We start from the raw sequence: 15,642 nt of genomic DNA, 5'->3' as shown, positions 1-15,642 counted from the left end.
CCTAGTTACTCAGGAGGCTGAGGCAGGAGGATTGCTTGAGCCCAGGAGTTCAAAGCTGCATGAGCTGTGATGGCACCACTGCACAACTCTTGCTCTCTTCACCACTGTGAAAAGTCTTGCTCAGTTGCTCAGGCTGGAGTCTTAAAAAAAAAAATTAAAAAAAAAAAAATAAATGGGTTTTTAAGCATTAGTTTGCTCATTCGTTTATCACTGACAGGCATTATGCTACATAATGAAAATACAAAGAAAAGTAAATCCTAGTTTTTGCTCTTGAGAAACTCAGTCTGATAGAGAAGAAAATGTATGAAAAGTTATCATATACAAACCTGTGTGAATCAATATTTTGGGAATACAGGGGGAAATCAGTGAAGGCTTCAAAAAGGAACTGACTAAATTTAAAAGGTACTAATGTCCGTCTTACCCACAGGCACCTGTTTGTGAAGTTTAACAGTGGTTATGTTTTGGAGAGAAGGCAAGGGAGTATGTTCTTGTAGCATTGCAGCAAACCACATCTATGGATGGTGGATGATTTAATCAGTCTTTGAAAAGGGTTATGGCAGCTGTTTTCAATGCGATAAAGCTTAATTGTAATCATGAAGATTATTTTGGAAAGAACCCATTTTAGTGATAATCCAACGTAAGAAGCTACTCAGAAGCAATTGAAAGGATTAGGTTGACTGGAAAATTATAAAACTGCCTAAATGTTCATATCAAGTTGATGTTTCTGGGGAGAAACACACCATTTTGTAGCCTCATGACTCATCAGTACACATGGTATTTGTCTCACTGGGGACCTCACTGTCTAAGTGGAACAAGGTTTTCCTTTTTCTTTTTGTTCTTTTTTTTTTTTTTTTTTTGAGTTGGAGTCTCGCTGTGTCACCCAGGCTGGAGTGCAGTGGTGCAGTCTTGGCTCACTGAAACCTCTGCCTCTGGGTTCAAGTGATTTTCCTGCCTCAGCCTCCCAAGTAGCTGGGATTACAGGCGTGTGCCACCATGCCCAGCTAATTTTTGTATTTTTAATAGAGACGGGGTTTCACCATTTTGCCCAGGCTGGATTTGAACTCTGCTGGCCTCAAGTGATCTGCCTCTCTTGGCCTCCCAAAGTGCTGGGATTACAGCTGTGAGCCACCATGCCTGGCGAAACAGGGTTTTTCAAGCATTCTCTCTCTCTGTCTCTAGTTTTGGTTGAAAGCTGTCATTCTCTGGTGTGATCCTGGGAGGTGGAGCTTGCAGTGAGCCGAGATTGCACCACTGCCCTCCAGCCTGGGTGACAGAGCAAGACTCCGTCTCAAAAAAGAAAGCTGTCATTCTCTGGTCCCATCCCTTCATCCCTCTCCTTATACCAAGATCATTGCTTTTCATTTATTGTACTGAGCTATAATGGGTATTTTCTCTATTAAAAATATTGCTTAATATTTAAAATGAGAATCAAAGATAAAATGTTTAGTTCAAAAAAAGGCATACTTGTCTCTTTACTAAATTGTAAAATTTTTAACTTCTTTTTAATCTGTATGCAGGCAATTTTTTTTCCCCTCACATAAAGGTCACTGAGATACTGTGTCATTTATTTAGACCCCAAATTTTGTTTTTACAGCATGATAGTAATATTGTTACTTTGAAAGGATTGTTCTTGATTTCTTTTTGGGGTGTTTGTGCGTATTTCAGTACTTCCAGCGGCAATGTAAGCAACAGAAAGGATGAGACAAATGCTCGAGATACTTATGTTTCATCCTTTCCTCGGGCACCAAGCACTTCTGATTCTGTGCGGTTGAAGTGTAGGGAGATGCTTGCTGCAGCTCTTCGAACAGGGGGTAAGTCCAGTGCATGTTATTTCTCAGCCCTTTGGTCACCACCCCCAACCACTGCCATCTCCAACTCCATATTGCTGTTTGATGAGTGTTACCCTGTGGATAGCCCACCCACTGCTGCTTAGCTTGGGGAGAAGTTGTTGCTGATACGGGTCTGTTAAGGGGGAGAGGAGGAGGAATACCGGGGCATTTGCTTATTACTGTGTAATTGTAAGAAATAGATTCCCTCTAATACATGGATGTTTTCCCTGATTTCATAGTAATGTACACTTTTTTCTCACAAATCTTTTGTTTCCCCACAATTTAATCTGCAAACTATGTACCCTGATCTTATATTGAGAGTTAACAATACTGAATTGTTGAATAGTATGACATATAGTATGAATGTTTTCCATTTTCTAGTTAGAAAAAGGGAGGGTGAGTCTTGATTTATATATGGGAGCTTAATTTAATTTGAAAGTATCCAGTCTTAACATGTAACATTTGGCTTTAAAGTTTTATATACAGGAATATTTATTATTTTATATGAATTCATCCTTTTTCTTTTCTCTCATTCTGCACCATGGCTAGTTTGACCTGTTTTTCTCCTTACTCTGCCCTTTCTACTTTGATTTCCTGACTGTCTCTTTTATTTTTTCTGCCTAGTTTATTTCCTTCTATCCTCTTGCATATTTGTATAGCAGTCTTCTGAGTGTGTCTGTATATGTGATTGGCAGATTAAATGAATGATTTCTTTGCATTGAAGCCTGAGTCACAGGAGACTAGACAGTTCTTTCTGTAACTTTCTCTACTCTGCTGGAGCAGCCAGAATTTATGGAGTTACGAAAGATGAATTGCCTGCTAGATCAGTTACTTCCTGTGCCTGAGGGATCAGGAGTTATCAGTGCAGGAGCACTGTGGGTATCAGGTGAAGCCCAGAAAAGAAGTCTAGCGGGCAGTGAAGTGATCAGATTCTAACGAACTAAACTGAACGGCTTCTTTATGTCAGGCAAATGGGGTTTAAGAAATAGGAATGCAGTTTAATTACCTGGTATTAGAATTTTCTTTTAATCTGTTACAATAATTTGACAATTCTTTATGCCTGTTTTTAGATGACTACATTGCAATTGGAGCTGATGAGGAAGAATTAGGATCTCAAATTGAAGAAGATATCCTTTGTCTGTATATTCATAATTGTTTTTTTTAATAAGTAATATTTATTGAACATATGCAAATGCCAGGCACGGTTTTACATGCAGTAGTCCTTCCAATGAATTAGGTGCTCTCATCCCATTTTACAGAGAGAAAACAGAAGCAGAAGAGGATTGGTCATTATTCTAGATCACACAGCCTGACACTGACAAGGCTGGGATTCCAATGTAGGGAATTTGGCTCCAAGCCCATGACCTTGACCACCACGCTAGACTTTTTCCTTCGTGTTGAAGCTGAATGAACTAGAAACAGCGAAGTTTAAAAGGACCTGGCTCTTTGGAAACTGAAACATATAAATCCCTAGTAAAATTGCTTCAGATAGCAGGAGAGTGAAAATATGATTGAGAACAAGAAAGGCAAACCGATAACATAATTAGAAGAGATTACAAAATACATGAGAACATTGGGTGTATCTCGTTGGCAATTTGAAAACCTAAAGAATTTCGCTTTCCTAGCAAAACATGAGTGTCCAAGATTGACTTTATGTACTTGGCAGGACAGGCTGTGTTATATTATGGTAACAACCTTGAAATTTCAGTGGCTTAACACCACAGAGGTTTCTTTCACAGATTAAACTGGACAAACAGGAATGTATTTGTCCTATATGTTCATCACAGGCTAGCTGAGGACTCTGGGCTTTGGGTCATTGTCCTCTAGGACCAGGCAGGTGGAGTGGCCATTGTGAGTGGTGATGTGGCAGAAGGTAAAATGGATAAATTGCATACTGGCTTTCAAAACTACTGCCGAGGAGTGACATCTGTTACTTCTGCTACCAGCCAGAAAGGTCACTCGGTGTCACACAACTTCAAGGGGTCATAATTGTTTTAAGTAATCTGCTAGCTTAATTTTTCCTGTTGGTATAGAATTCAAAGTCTTATTCTTCACTTTTTATCTTGATTGTATTGTTTTCTTGGAAAGGAGAGGGACATCTATGTCATTTTATTTGTCTTGTTTTTCCTGTTATTGAAAAGGAAAGTACAGTATTGATGGCATTTATGACATTTAAATTTTTCTGCCTTGTAGATTGAGACTGTAGTGTCTGAATTTAAGTTGTGCAAAAGGGCATGGAAAGCACACACATGTAAATGTGAAGACTTCTCAGTTAGGGGGACCTCAGAGCACACACAGTCACCTGAGCTCATTATCCCAGAGGAAGCATGTTCTTGCTAAGCACCGGGAAAGGGCTCCAGGAGAGGGGTACTGTGTGTGAGTAGGGGCAGGGAGCATCTAGGTGGCTGTGTAACATGAGATTGTCCTGGTTGAGGAAATGGCCTTATTAGGAAGGGAGCTGTTCCAGGGTTCAGCTTTGGCAGTGGCCTCTTCTGCAGAGAAGAAGAGCCTGCTGAGGTAGCTCCTGCTGAGCTGGGGGAGGAGATGAACCCTCACGGCCATGCTGAATGGTCTCTTCTCAGAGACCCTGTGGGAACTGTGTGACCAGAGAGACTTTAGGATCCTTAGTAGAATTCGGATTTGGGCAAGTAAAGCTTGAGTAAGTTCAAGCTCCTTTTCAAACATGTGCTTTCTCATGTTGAGTACTTGAGTTACTTTTTGAAACCCTGTTGACTTGCATACTGCTGGCACTAAACATTTAGGAAATAAAACATGACTAGGCCGGGCGCAATGGCTCACGCCTATAATCCCAGCACTTTGAGAGGCCGAGACGGGTGGATCACCTGAGGTCAGGAGTTTGAGACCAGCCTGGCCAACATGGTGAAACCCCGTCTCTACTAAAAATACAAAAATTAGCCGGGCATGGTGGCAGGCGCTTATAATCGCAGCAGCTACTCAGGAGGCTGAGGTAGGAGAATTGCTTGAACCCGGGAGGTGGAGGTTGCAGTGAGCTGAGGTCCAGCCTGGGTGACAGAGTGAGACTCTTTCTACCCACCTTCAAAACAAACAAACAACTACTTTACAGTGTAAAAGTAATATCACTATTATTCGCCAATTACAGCTCAAGGAATTAGATATAGTACCTTGTTTTTAACATACTCTAAATTGGAAACAGTTGTCGTGAATTGCTTAGAAATTTCAGGTTTTTGTTTTTTTTTTTAAGATGGAGTGTCCCTCTGTCGCCCAGGCTGGAGTGTAGTGACCTGATCTCAGCTCGCTGCAACCTCTGCCTCCCAGGTCAAGTGGTTGTCCTGCCTCAGCCTCCGGAGTAGCTGGGACTGCAGGCACCTGCCACCATGCCTGGTTAATTTTTTGTGTTTTTAATAGAGATGGGGTTTCATCATGTTAGCCAGGATGGTCTCGATCTCCTGACCTCGTGATCCGCCAGCCTCAGCCTCCCAAAGTGCTGGGATTACAGGCATGAGCCACCGTGCCTGGCCTCAGGAATTCTTATTTTGGCAGAATAGGAAAAAAAAGTGATCTTACTTTTGTAATTTTGCCTTTTTTCCTTAACGGCCTGGTACCTATATATCAAGAAATGAGGAATACAGACATGAAATACAAAAATAGAGTACGAAGTAGGATATCAAATCTTAAAGATGCAAAAAATCCAAATTTAAGGAAAAATGTCCTCTGTGGGAATATTCCTCCTGACTTATTTGCTAGAATGACAGCAGAGGTGAGTATGCGTGAATCTGAGGTTTCTATAATGTGATTCTGTGTTGTGAAGTGTAAAGCCTATTATCATCATAGACTACTATATAAATATTGCATATGTAATAAATTTCCATTATTCTGATATATTTATATACTAGACAAATACTTAAGGTGATTGTGTCTTTTGTCAGTACTTTGCTCCTCCTCCAACTGTTTCCATGCTTTTAATGTGATTACACTAAATTATTTTCTAAAAACAAACGTGTTTTACTTTTTTTTCTTTCGAGACGGAGTTTTGCTTTTGTTGACCAGGCTGGAGTGCAATGGCACGATCTTGGCCCACCGCAACCTCCCCCTCCTGGGTTCAAGTGATTCTCCTGCCTCAGCCTCCCAAGTAGATGGGATTACAGGCGTGCACCACCACACCCAGCTAATTTTTGTATTTTTAGTAGAGACAGGGTTTCTTCATGTTGGTCAGGCTGGTCTCGAACTCCCAACCTCCAGATGATCTGTCCGCCTTGGCCTCCCAAAGTGTTGGAATTACAGGCGTGAGCCACCACGGCTGGCCACCAAGTGTTTTTTACTTTTTATGAATTCGTGTAGAACCAGAGAGTTGAATCTCTTAATTGCAAGTACACTTTGTAAGTGCTAACCTTTTTTGTGGTTAAACACTATAAAATTGGTCACATCATATTGATTATTTCTTTTTTTTTTTTGATACGGAATTTTGCCCTTGTTGCCCGGGCTGGGATGCAATGGCATAGTCTTGGCTCAATGCAACCTCTGCCTCCCGGGTTCAAGCGATTCTCCTGCTTCAGATTCTCCTGCTCCTGTAATCTCCTGCTGGGATCACAGGCGTGAGCCACTGTGTCCATCCTATTGATTATTATTTTTTTTTTTTTTGAGACGGAGTCTTGCTCTGTCACCCAGGCTGGAGTGCAGTGGTGCAATCTTAGCTCACTGCAACCTCCACCTCCCGGGTTCACGCCATTCTCTTGCCTCAGCCTCCCCAGTAGTTGGGACCAAAGGCGCCTGCCACCACGCCTGGCTACTTTTTTTTTTTTTTTTTTTTTTTTGAGACGGAGTCTCGCTGTGTCACCCAGGCTGGAGTGCATTGGCATGAGCTCTGCTCGCTACAAGCTCTGCCTCCCGGGTTCACACCATTCTCTTGCCTCAGCCTCTCCGAGTAGCTGGGAATACAGGCGCCCGCCACCACGCCTTGCTAATTTTTTGTATTTTCAGTAGAGACGGGGTTTCACCGTGGTCTCGATCTCCTGACCTCGTGATCCGCCCGCCTCGGCCTCCCAAAGTGCTAGGATTACAAGCGTGAGCCACCACGCCCGGCATTGATTATTTCTTAAATTTTTACAGGGAATTATGGAAAAAATGAAATTTGTAGCTTGCTATTTATAGACATGGTTGTTCATAGATATTAGCTATATTGTATCTACAATTTCAACGTTTTAATGAACATTGAAGAGAGTGAATTTTTCTTCTGTACACAAACACCTCAGATACATTGCAAGTTTGGATTGGACTACTGCAATAAAGTGACACGAGTCACACAAATTTTTTGACTTTCCAGTACATATAAAAGTTATGCTTATACTATAATCTACTAAATGTACAATAGCATTACATCTAAGAAAACAGTGTACACCTTATACCTTGCTAAACAATGTACACCTTGCTAAAAATTGCTCATGATCATCTGAGTCTTCAGCAAGTCATACTATTTTTCTGGAAAAGGGAATTGCCTGGATGTTGACGGCTGCTGACTGATTAGGGTAGTGGTTATTGAAGGTTGAGGTGGCTGTGGTAATTTTGTAAAATAAGACAACAGTGAGATTTGATGCATTGATGGAGCAAATATTCATGAAATATTTCTTGGTAGCCTGTGATGCTGTTTAATAGCATTTATCCATAGTAGATGTTCTTTCAGAATTGGAGTCAGTGCTGTCAAATGCTGCTGCTGCCTTATCAACTAAGTTGACATATTATTCTAAATCCTTTGCTGTCATTTCAACAATGTTCACAGCATCTTCACCAGGAATAGGTTCCATCTCAGGAGATTACTTTTTGCTCCTCCACAAGAAGCATCTCATCTATTCAGCTTTTATTATGAGATTGAAGCAACTCAGTCACATCTTGAAGCTCTACTTCTAATCTTCCTTCCCATGCTTTTCCCATTACATCTGTGGTTACTTTCGTTTGTTTTTTGTTTTGTTTTTTTTTTTTGGTGTGGAATGGAGTTTCACTGTTGTCGCCCAGGCTGGAGTGCAGTGGTGTGATCTCTGCTCACTGCAACCTCTGCCTCCTGGGTTCAAGCGATTCTCCTGCCTTAGTCTCCTGAGTAGCTGGGATTACAGGCGCCCGCCACCAAGCCCAGCTAATTTTTGTACTTTTAGTAGAGACAGGGTTTCACCATGTTGGGCAGGCTGGTCTCAAACTCCTGACCTCAGGTGATCCACCCGCCTCGGCCTTCCAAAGTTCTGGGATTACAGGCGTGAGCCACCATGCCTGGCCCCTCTGTGGTTACTTTCTCTGGTGAAGTCAAACCCCTCAAAGTCATCCATGATGACTGGAGTCAACTTTTTTCAAACTCCTCTAAATGTTGATATATTGACCTCTTCTCAATGAATCACTAATGTTCCTAATGGCATCTAGGATGGTTAATCCTTTCCAAAAGGTTTTCAGTTTACTTTATTCAGATCTATCTGAAGAATTACTTTTTGTAGAAGCTACAGCCTTGCAAAAAGTATTTCTGAAATAATAAAACTTGAAAGTCAGTTGGGCATGGTGGCTCACACCTGTAATCAAAGCAGTTTGGGAAGCCGAGATGGGCAGATCACTTGAGTCCAGGAGGTGGAGACTAGCCTGGGCAACATAGCAAGTTCCCATCTCTACAAAAAAAAAAAAAAAAAATAGAAAAGTTAGCTGGGCATGGTGTGGTGCGTTCCTGTAATCCCAGCTACTCAGGAGGCTGAGGTGGGAGGATCACTTTAGGCCGAGAGGTGGAGGTTTCAGTAAGCTGAGATTGCGCCACTGCGCTCCAGCGTGGGTGACAGCGTGAAATCCTGTCTCAAAAAAAAAAAGTGAGAATTACTCCTTGATCCATGAACTGCAGAATCAATGTTGTTGTTAGCAGGCATGAAAATAACATTAATCTCCTTGTATGTCTCCATCAGAGCTATTGGATGACTAGGCATATTGATGACTAAGTGCATTGTCAATAAGTAGGAATATTTTGAAAGAAATCTTTTTTCTGAGCAGTAAGTCTCAATAGTGGGGTTAAAATATTCAGTAAATCATGCTGTAAATAGATGTGCTGTCATCCAGGCTTTGTTGTTTCATTTATAGAACACAGACAGAGTAGAGGTAGCATAATTCTTAAGGGCTGTAAGATTTTCAAAATGAGCATTGTAAATGAGCATTGGCTTCAACTTGAAGTCACCAGATGCTTTAGCCCCTAACAAGAGAGTCCTTCAAAGTCCTTTGAGGCTTTGAAGGCAGGCGTTGACTTCTTCTCTTTAGCTGTGAAAGTCCTAGATGTCACCCTCTTCCAATATTCATCAACATTGAAAATCTTTGTTTAGAATAGCTACCTTCATCAATGATCTTAGCTAGATCTTTTGGATAACTTGCCGTAGCTTCTCCATCAGCACTTGCTGCTTCACCTTGCATTTTGTACTATGTTATGGAGACAGCTTCTTTCCTTAAACCTCATGAACCAGCTTCTGGTAGCCTCTTGACTTTTCTTCGGCAGCTTCCTCATCTCTCTCAGCATTAAAGAGTTAAGGCCTTGTTCTGGATTAGGCTTTGGCTTAAGGGAATGTTGTGGCTGGTTTGATCTTCTGTCTAGGCCACTGAAACGTTTTCATATCGGCAGTAAGGCTATTTTGATCATTATTCATGTGTTCACTGGAGTAGCACTTTTAATTTCCATCAAGAAATTTTCCTTTGCATTCACAATTTGGCTAACTGGTGTAAGAGACCTAGCTTTTGGCTTATCCCACCTTTCCACATGCCTTCCTCACTAAACTTAGTCTTATTTCTAGGTTTTGATTTAAAGCGAGACATGTTGACTCTTCCTTGTCCTTGAATACTTAGAGGCCATTGTAGGGTTATTAATTGGCCTGATTTCAATATTGTTGTGTCTCAGGGAGTAGGGAGGCCCAAGGAGAGGAAGAGAGACGGGGAAAGAGTGGAGGAGTCGGAACACACACAACATTTGTCAAGTTTACTGGCCTATGTGGTCAAAGTTAGTGGTGCCCCTAAAACAGTGATAGTAACATAAGAAATTACTGATCACAGATCACCTAACAGATATAATAATAGTTAAAATGCTTGGAATATTGTGAGAATTACCAAGATGTGACACAGAGACATGAAATGAGCACATGCTTTTGGAAAAATAGCGCCAATAGATTTGCTCAACACAGCATTGCTGCAGACCTTCAATTTGTAAAAAATGCAGTAACTGCAAAGTGCAATAAAATGAAGCACAATAGCGCAGAGCAAGATAAAGCAAAGCATGACTGTAGCTGGTAAAAACTGGTGAGAAGATGACCCTGGCATATTCTATACATTTCTTGCCTCAAAACTGGAATCAGGCATTCCTCCAGAGATCCCTGACTTCTTTTGGGGGTGGGGTGTAGGCAATGCTATTAGAAACTATAATCTGGATACTAGGGGTACTCGTTGTAAGTTTACATTGTTCATAGTGTAATCACCTGACAGCTTCTTCCTGCCCACTGCACAGACAAAACCAATTCACTGAGACTGCACTATTGCGGTTAAGAAAGAGTTTTATTAACGCAAGGCTGGCCATGCAGGAGACGAAGTTATTACTCACATTAGTCTCCCTGAAGACTTGGAGGTTAGGGTTTTACAAGAATAGTTTGGTGGTGACTATTGCTAGGTGACTAGAGAATGGGTGCTGCTGATTGATTGGGGATGCAATCATAGTGATGTGGGAACTGGTCCTTCTGTACCTCTGGGTGAGGGGCCTGAGTTCTGGAGGGGTCAGTCTGAAAAACATCTCAAAAAACCAATCTCAGGTTCTACAATAATAATGTTACCTATAGGAGCAATTGGGGAAGTCACACACTTTGTGTCCTCTGGCCACATGACTCCTGAGCAGTGAGGGATTATAGAAACTATGTCTACATTTTAGCAGAGTTCAGGCCTGTCCCATAATCCTAATCCTCTGGCATTTCATTAGTCTTACAAAGGTGATCTCAGGCTCTGAACAAGGAGGGATCGATTTTAGGGAAGGACTGTTACCATCTTTGCATCAAAGTTAAACTAAATTCCTTCCATGGTTAACTTGGCCTGTGCCCAGGAAAGAGGGAAGACAGCCAGCCTGTGACACTAGAAGCAAGATGGAGTCAGCCATGTTCAATTTCTCTCACTGTCATAATCTTTGCAAAGGTGGTTTTAGTAGCCTTTAAACAGTACTTAAATCCAATTTTCACATGTAAACTTTTAAGTATTTGAAGAAATTTTTAAAAGGAATTAAACTCTTACAAAGCCTGTGAGGAAAAATATTAATTTAATGCTTTTAAAACCTTAAAGGTTGATATGTGGTTTATTATTATTATTAGGCTAATTGAGCATAAAAGCATTCAGGATATATATAGAAGGTGTGTATAACTGAGTGGTATTGCCCCCTACCTCATAGGAAATGGCTAGTGATGAGCTGAAAGAGATGCGGAAAAACTTGACCAAAGAAGCCATCAGAGAGCATCAGATGGCCAAGACTGGTGGGACCCAGACTGACTTGTTCACATGTGGCAAATGTAAAAAGAAGAATTGCACTTACACACAGGTTTGTGATTGTTTACAGATTCTTATTTTTATATAAAAATGCTTGCAACTCCTGTTTTAAAATAAATAGCAAAGATAATTACCAGTATGATAGTCCCTCACTTATCCATGGAGGGATATGTTCTAAGACCCTGAGTGGATGCCTGAAACCACGGATAGTACCTAACCCTATGTATACCACATTTTTTCCGATACATATGTACTGATAAGTTTTATTTATAAATTAGGCATAGGAAGAGATTAACAATAATAACTTAATCAAATAGAATAATTATAACAAGATACTGTTATGAAAGTAATATGAGTGTAGTCTTTCTGTCTCTCACAGTGTCTGGCACTGTACTCACCCCTGTTCATTTGATGAGATGAGGCGAAGTGAATGATGTAGGCATTGTGACTAAGTGTTAGGCTGCTATTGACCTTCTGATGATCCATCAGAAGGAGGCTCATCTGCTTCAGGTGGTCCTGCCTCATCGAGCCCTGATGATGTCGATGACTAATGGGTAGGTAGCATTGTAGTTACACACACTGGACAAAGGGATGATCCGTATTACAAGTGAGACAGAGTAGGATGGTACAGGCTGTCTTCATGCTACTCAGAACAATGTACAGTTTAAAACTGATGAATTGTTTATTTCTGGAATTTTTCATTTAATATTTTCAGACCATGGATAACTGAAACCATGGAAAGCAAAACCATGGATAACTGGGGACTAGTTCAAGAGGAGATAAGATTTCTTTCTTAAGTGTAAGAATGATTTTTAAAAAAAAAAATTATTATTTTTTTGCAGAGATGGGGTCTTGCTGCATTGTCCAGGCTGATCCCAAATTTCCAGACTCAAATGATCCTCTCACCTTGGCCTCCCAAAGTACTGGGAATACAGGCATGAGCCTCTGTGCCTTGTCAGAATGCTTTCTTAATACTGATTCAAGTTAACTAAAACCAAGTTGATATATTTATACTTTAACAGAAATAGTTACTATGAAAGCTATGTCAAAATTTATAAAATATAAGAATTAATAAAATGACCGTGTTCTTTTTTAAAAGTTCATAAGCAATTGTATTGGTTACTAGGTAAATTGGCCATAATCCTTTTTATTTTGCAGGGCTATATAATTTAAGGAAAGTTCTTCACGCTCCTCCACATGGCTTATGAGTACTTTAGGCTTAACTGGCTTCTGGATAATTTGTTCCTTTTTGTAATATTGATAACTTACATTTATGTACGATATGACTAGCCTTTTTGTTCTTCAACAGCTGAAAACCGTGTTATAGTTATTTTGGTTGCATGTGCTTATGTGAAAATTTTTTTTATCACTCTCTTAATTTCATTTGCCAAATAGGTTTTTGTGCTATGTTATCTGCTGTAAACTCAAGATTGTCTCCTTAAGGGACAACTTACTATGTTTCAGATAGTAGATTTGGGGAATTGATTTTTTTCACTGATAGAACATTAAGCACTTAAAAAATAGCATCACTAAACTCTAAAGGGGCCTTTACTTAAAACAAATTTTGTTGGTAGTTATTTTTGTGGTTAAAAATTCAAAAAGTACAAAAGGTTATGAGTAGGAAATTCCATTCCCACTTTTGCCTGTGGCCACCTCGTTCTCCCTCCCTGAAAGTAAAGCAGGGTTACTAGTTTGTTGTGAAACTTAGGTATTTTATGTGTATACATGCAAATATTTTTGTTTTCCTTTTTTTTTTTTTTTTTTGAGACAGAGTCTCGCTCTATTGCCCAGGCTGGAGTGCAGTGGCGCCATCTCAGCTCACTGCAAACTCCGCCTCCCGGGTTCACGCCATTCTCCTGCCTCAGCCTCCCGAGTAGCTGGGACTACAGGCACCCACCACAACGCCTGGCTAATTTTTTTGTATTTTTAGTAGAGACGGGGTTTCACTGTGTTAGCCAGGATGGTCTCGATCTCCTGACCTCGTGATCTGCCTGTCTCAGCCTCCCAAAGTGCTGGGATTACAGGCGTGAGCCACCACGCCCAGCCTTTGTTTTCCTTTTTCTAAACACATATGGAAAATGTTATATGAGCTTCTGCCTCTTTTCTACTGTTTACAGACATGTAATCTCTATTTTCAGATATACTTAATTTAACTAGTCTGAAGTCCTTTACCTGTTTGAAGCCTCATTAAGTCACAGTTGTGTATTTCCATGTTTCATTTTGTAGCAGTTTTACTACAGTAGATTGTTACTAAAATGCATCAACACTGATAAAAGTGGTCTCAGAAAATTCTGAGTTTGTATTGCTCTATTTTCTTTTAATCAGGTAGAAATATCTTAACAATAAAAATTGTACCCTAAAAAATGCCATCTATTAGAAAGTATTAAGTATAAATAGAAAGTTATTTAAAAGTTAAAGCTTCTTTAAAATGTAAAAAGTAAAAGTGATATACTTACATAATCAAATTATAAATAGCTAAGACAAAAAACATTAATACCAAGTTTGTTTCTTTTAGCAAAAAGAACCCAGCCTAAAGTTGAAGCCAGTATGATTTTCTTAGAATCACAAAGTGTTCGCTTCAGATAGAAAACACTCAAAGTTCTCATGGAAATAACAGATGTAAAAGAAATAAGTGTAACTCTTGATTACTATGTACCCAAGAGGAGATTAAAATTTTTCCCAGAGAGCAAAAGATTCATGTCCACTTTTGGGGCCCTGGATATCAGAATTAAGTATATATAAAGTATAGCAGGAGTTTTCAAACCATTTTCATCTGAAGGCCTTAAGTGAGCAGAACGCTGCTGTTCTGAGGATGGTACTGCTTTGTCTTCCTTTGGGCCTTTGAGTTGGAAGGCATGTTAATAGTTTACCGGTGTCATGAACCTTTGATCTTTGAAGTGGTGATAAACTGGTATTTTATCATCCCTTACGGAATTTCAGTATACCTTATTCTAACTGCAACATTATTAGTATTTAGGTTCTTGCCACAACTTAAACTTAAGAATAACATTTAACTTTAATAATGCTTTGTCATCTTCATTCAAGAGAAATAACCTTTCTGTTTTTGAGACCTTTGGTTCTGGTAATTCTCTTCAGTTTAGAACTTCAGAAATTTGTAATCTTGTATAGATTAAGTTTTTAAAAATCATATTAGCTTTTTTTCTTGCTGAGTTCTCTTTTTAAGTTTTAAAAAAAGTAGTTGTGGTAGAATTTATATGTATCCTAAAATTTCCCAACTTAACCAGTTATTTTTAAGTGTACTGTTCAGTAGTAGAGCATTCACAGTGCTGTACATCCAGTCTCCGGAACACTTTTCCTCTTGCAAAAGTGAAACTCTTTACCCATTAAACAGTAACTCCCCATTCCCCTCTCCCCAGCCCAACAACCACCATTCTGCTCTCTGACTCTCAGAATTTGACTATACCAAGTACTTCATATAAGTAGAATCATAGAATGTTTGTCTTATTGTGACTGGCCTATTTCACTTAGCATAATATCTGCAAGGTTTATCTGTGTTGTGATATATGTCAGACTTTCCCTACTTTTTACGGCTGGATAATATTCCATTGTATGTTCATACCACATTTTGTATATTCATCTGTTGATGGACACTTGGGTTCCTTCTACTTTTTAGCTATTGTGAATAATGCTACTGTGAACTTAAGTATACAGATACCTCTTTGAGACTCTACTTCCTTTCTTTTGGTTATGTACCCAACAGTGGAATTGCAGTAGTAATGGCTTATAGAAAAATTAGGAAAATACAGAAAAATATGAGTAATAAATTTAAGTCATCCATTAAGCTGCCTTCCAAAGAGAACAATTACCAGTATTTTGTTGTTTGCAATATTTAGTGAATTTTTTTCTGTGTATAGTTGGAATTAAGTACTGTAAAAACTATTTTATGCTCTTCTTTTAACTTAGCTACCATAATGTAAGCATTTCCCTCTCTTTTAAAATTTTTCCAGAGAATAGTTTGAGATGTGTAAAATAAATCAGTGCTATACAAAAATAATAAAAATATTTTGCTTTTATTTACAAATTAATTTCATAAACAAACTATACTTAGCATGATAAACAACAAAAAGTTCTTCCATCTTTTATAGCTAGAAAAATAAATTATTTTAATAGCTATTTAAGTCTGCCTCCTGCTCCCAGAGAAATTAATGTATTATATATATATATATTTCAAATTATCCCTAACCTTTAAACGAACAAGCGTAGATACTGCTCTATTTTTACATAGAATTGTAAACAGCCTTTTAAAGAGCTGGAGTAGGCTGGGTGCGGTGGCTCACATCTGGAATCCCAACACTTT

The 15,642-nt window shown here is 39.4% G+C and overlaps 1 protein-coding gene across 5 annotated transcripts in view; it reads left to right on the top strand.

The window, feature by feature from the left end:
* The window catches only part of TCEA1 (transcription elongation factor A1), a 56,202-nt gene that overhangs the window by 32,330 nt on the left and 8,230 nt on the right, over positions 1-15,642 (top strand). For all 5 annotated transcript variants that reach the window (XM_003823245.5, XM_063606757.1, XM_034966096.4 and 2 more), the window contains 4 exons: positions 1,666-1,811; positions 2,900-2,956; positions 5,414-5,568; positions 11,230-11,376. In XM_003823245.5, coding sequence (XP_003823293.1) covers positions 1,666-1,811; positions 2,900-2,956; positions 5,414-5,568; positions 11,230-11,376 — 505 coding nt within the window. The remainder of the gene's footprint in view (positions 1-1,665; positions 1,812-2,899; positions 2,957-5,413; positions 5,569-11,229; positions 11,377-15,642) is intronic.

Source organism: Pan paniscus, chromosome 7 (genome assembly GCF_029289425.2).
Source record: "Pan paniscus chromosome 7, NHGRI_mPanPan1-v2.0_pri, whole genome shotgun sequence".
NCBI classification, from domain to species: domain Eukaryota; kingdom Metazoa; phylum Chordata; class Mammalia; order Primates; family Hominidae; genus Pan; species Pan paniscus.
Note: the sequence above shows the minus strand (reverse complement) of the source record. Positions and strands in the feature narration are given on the sequence as shown.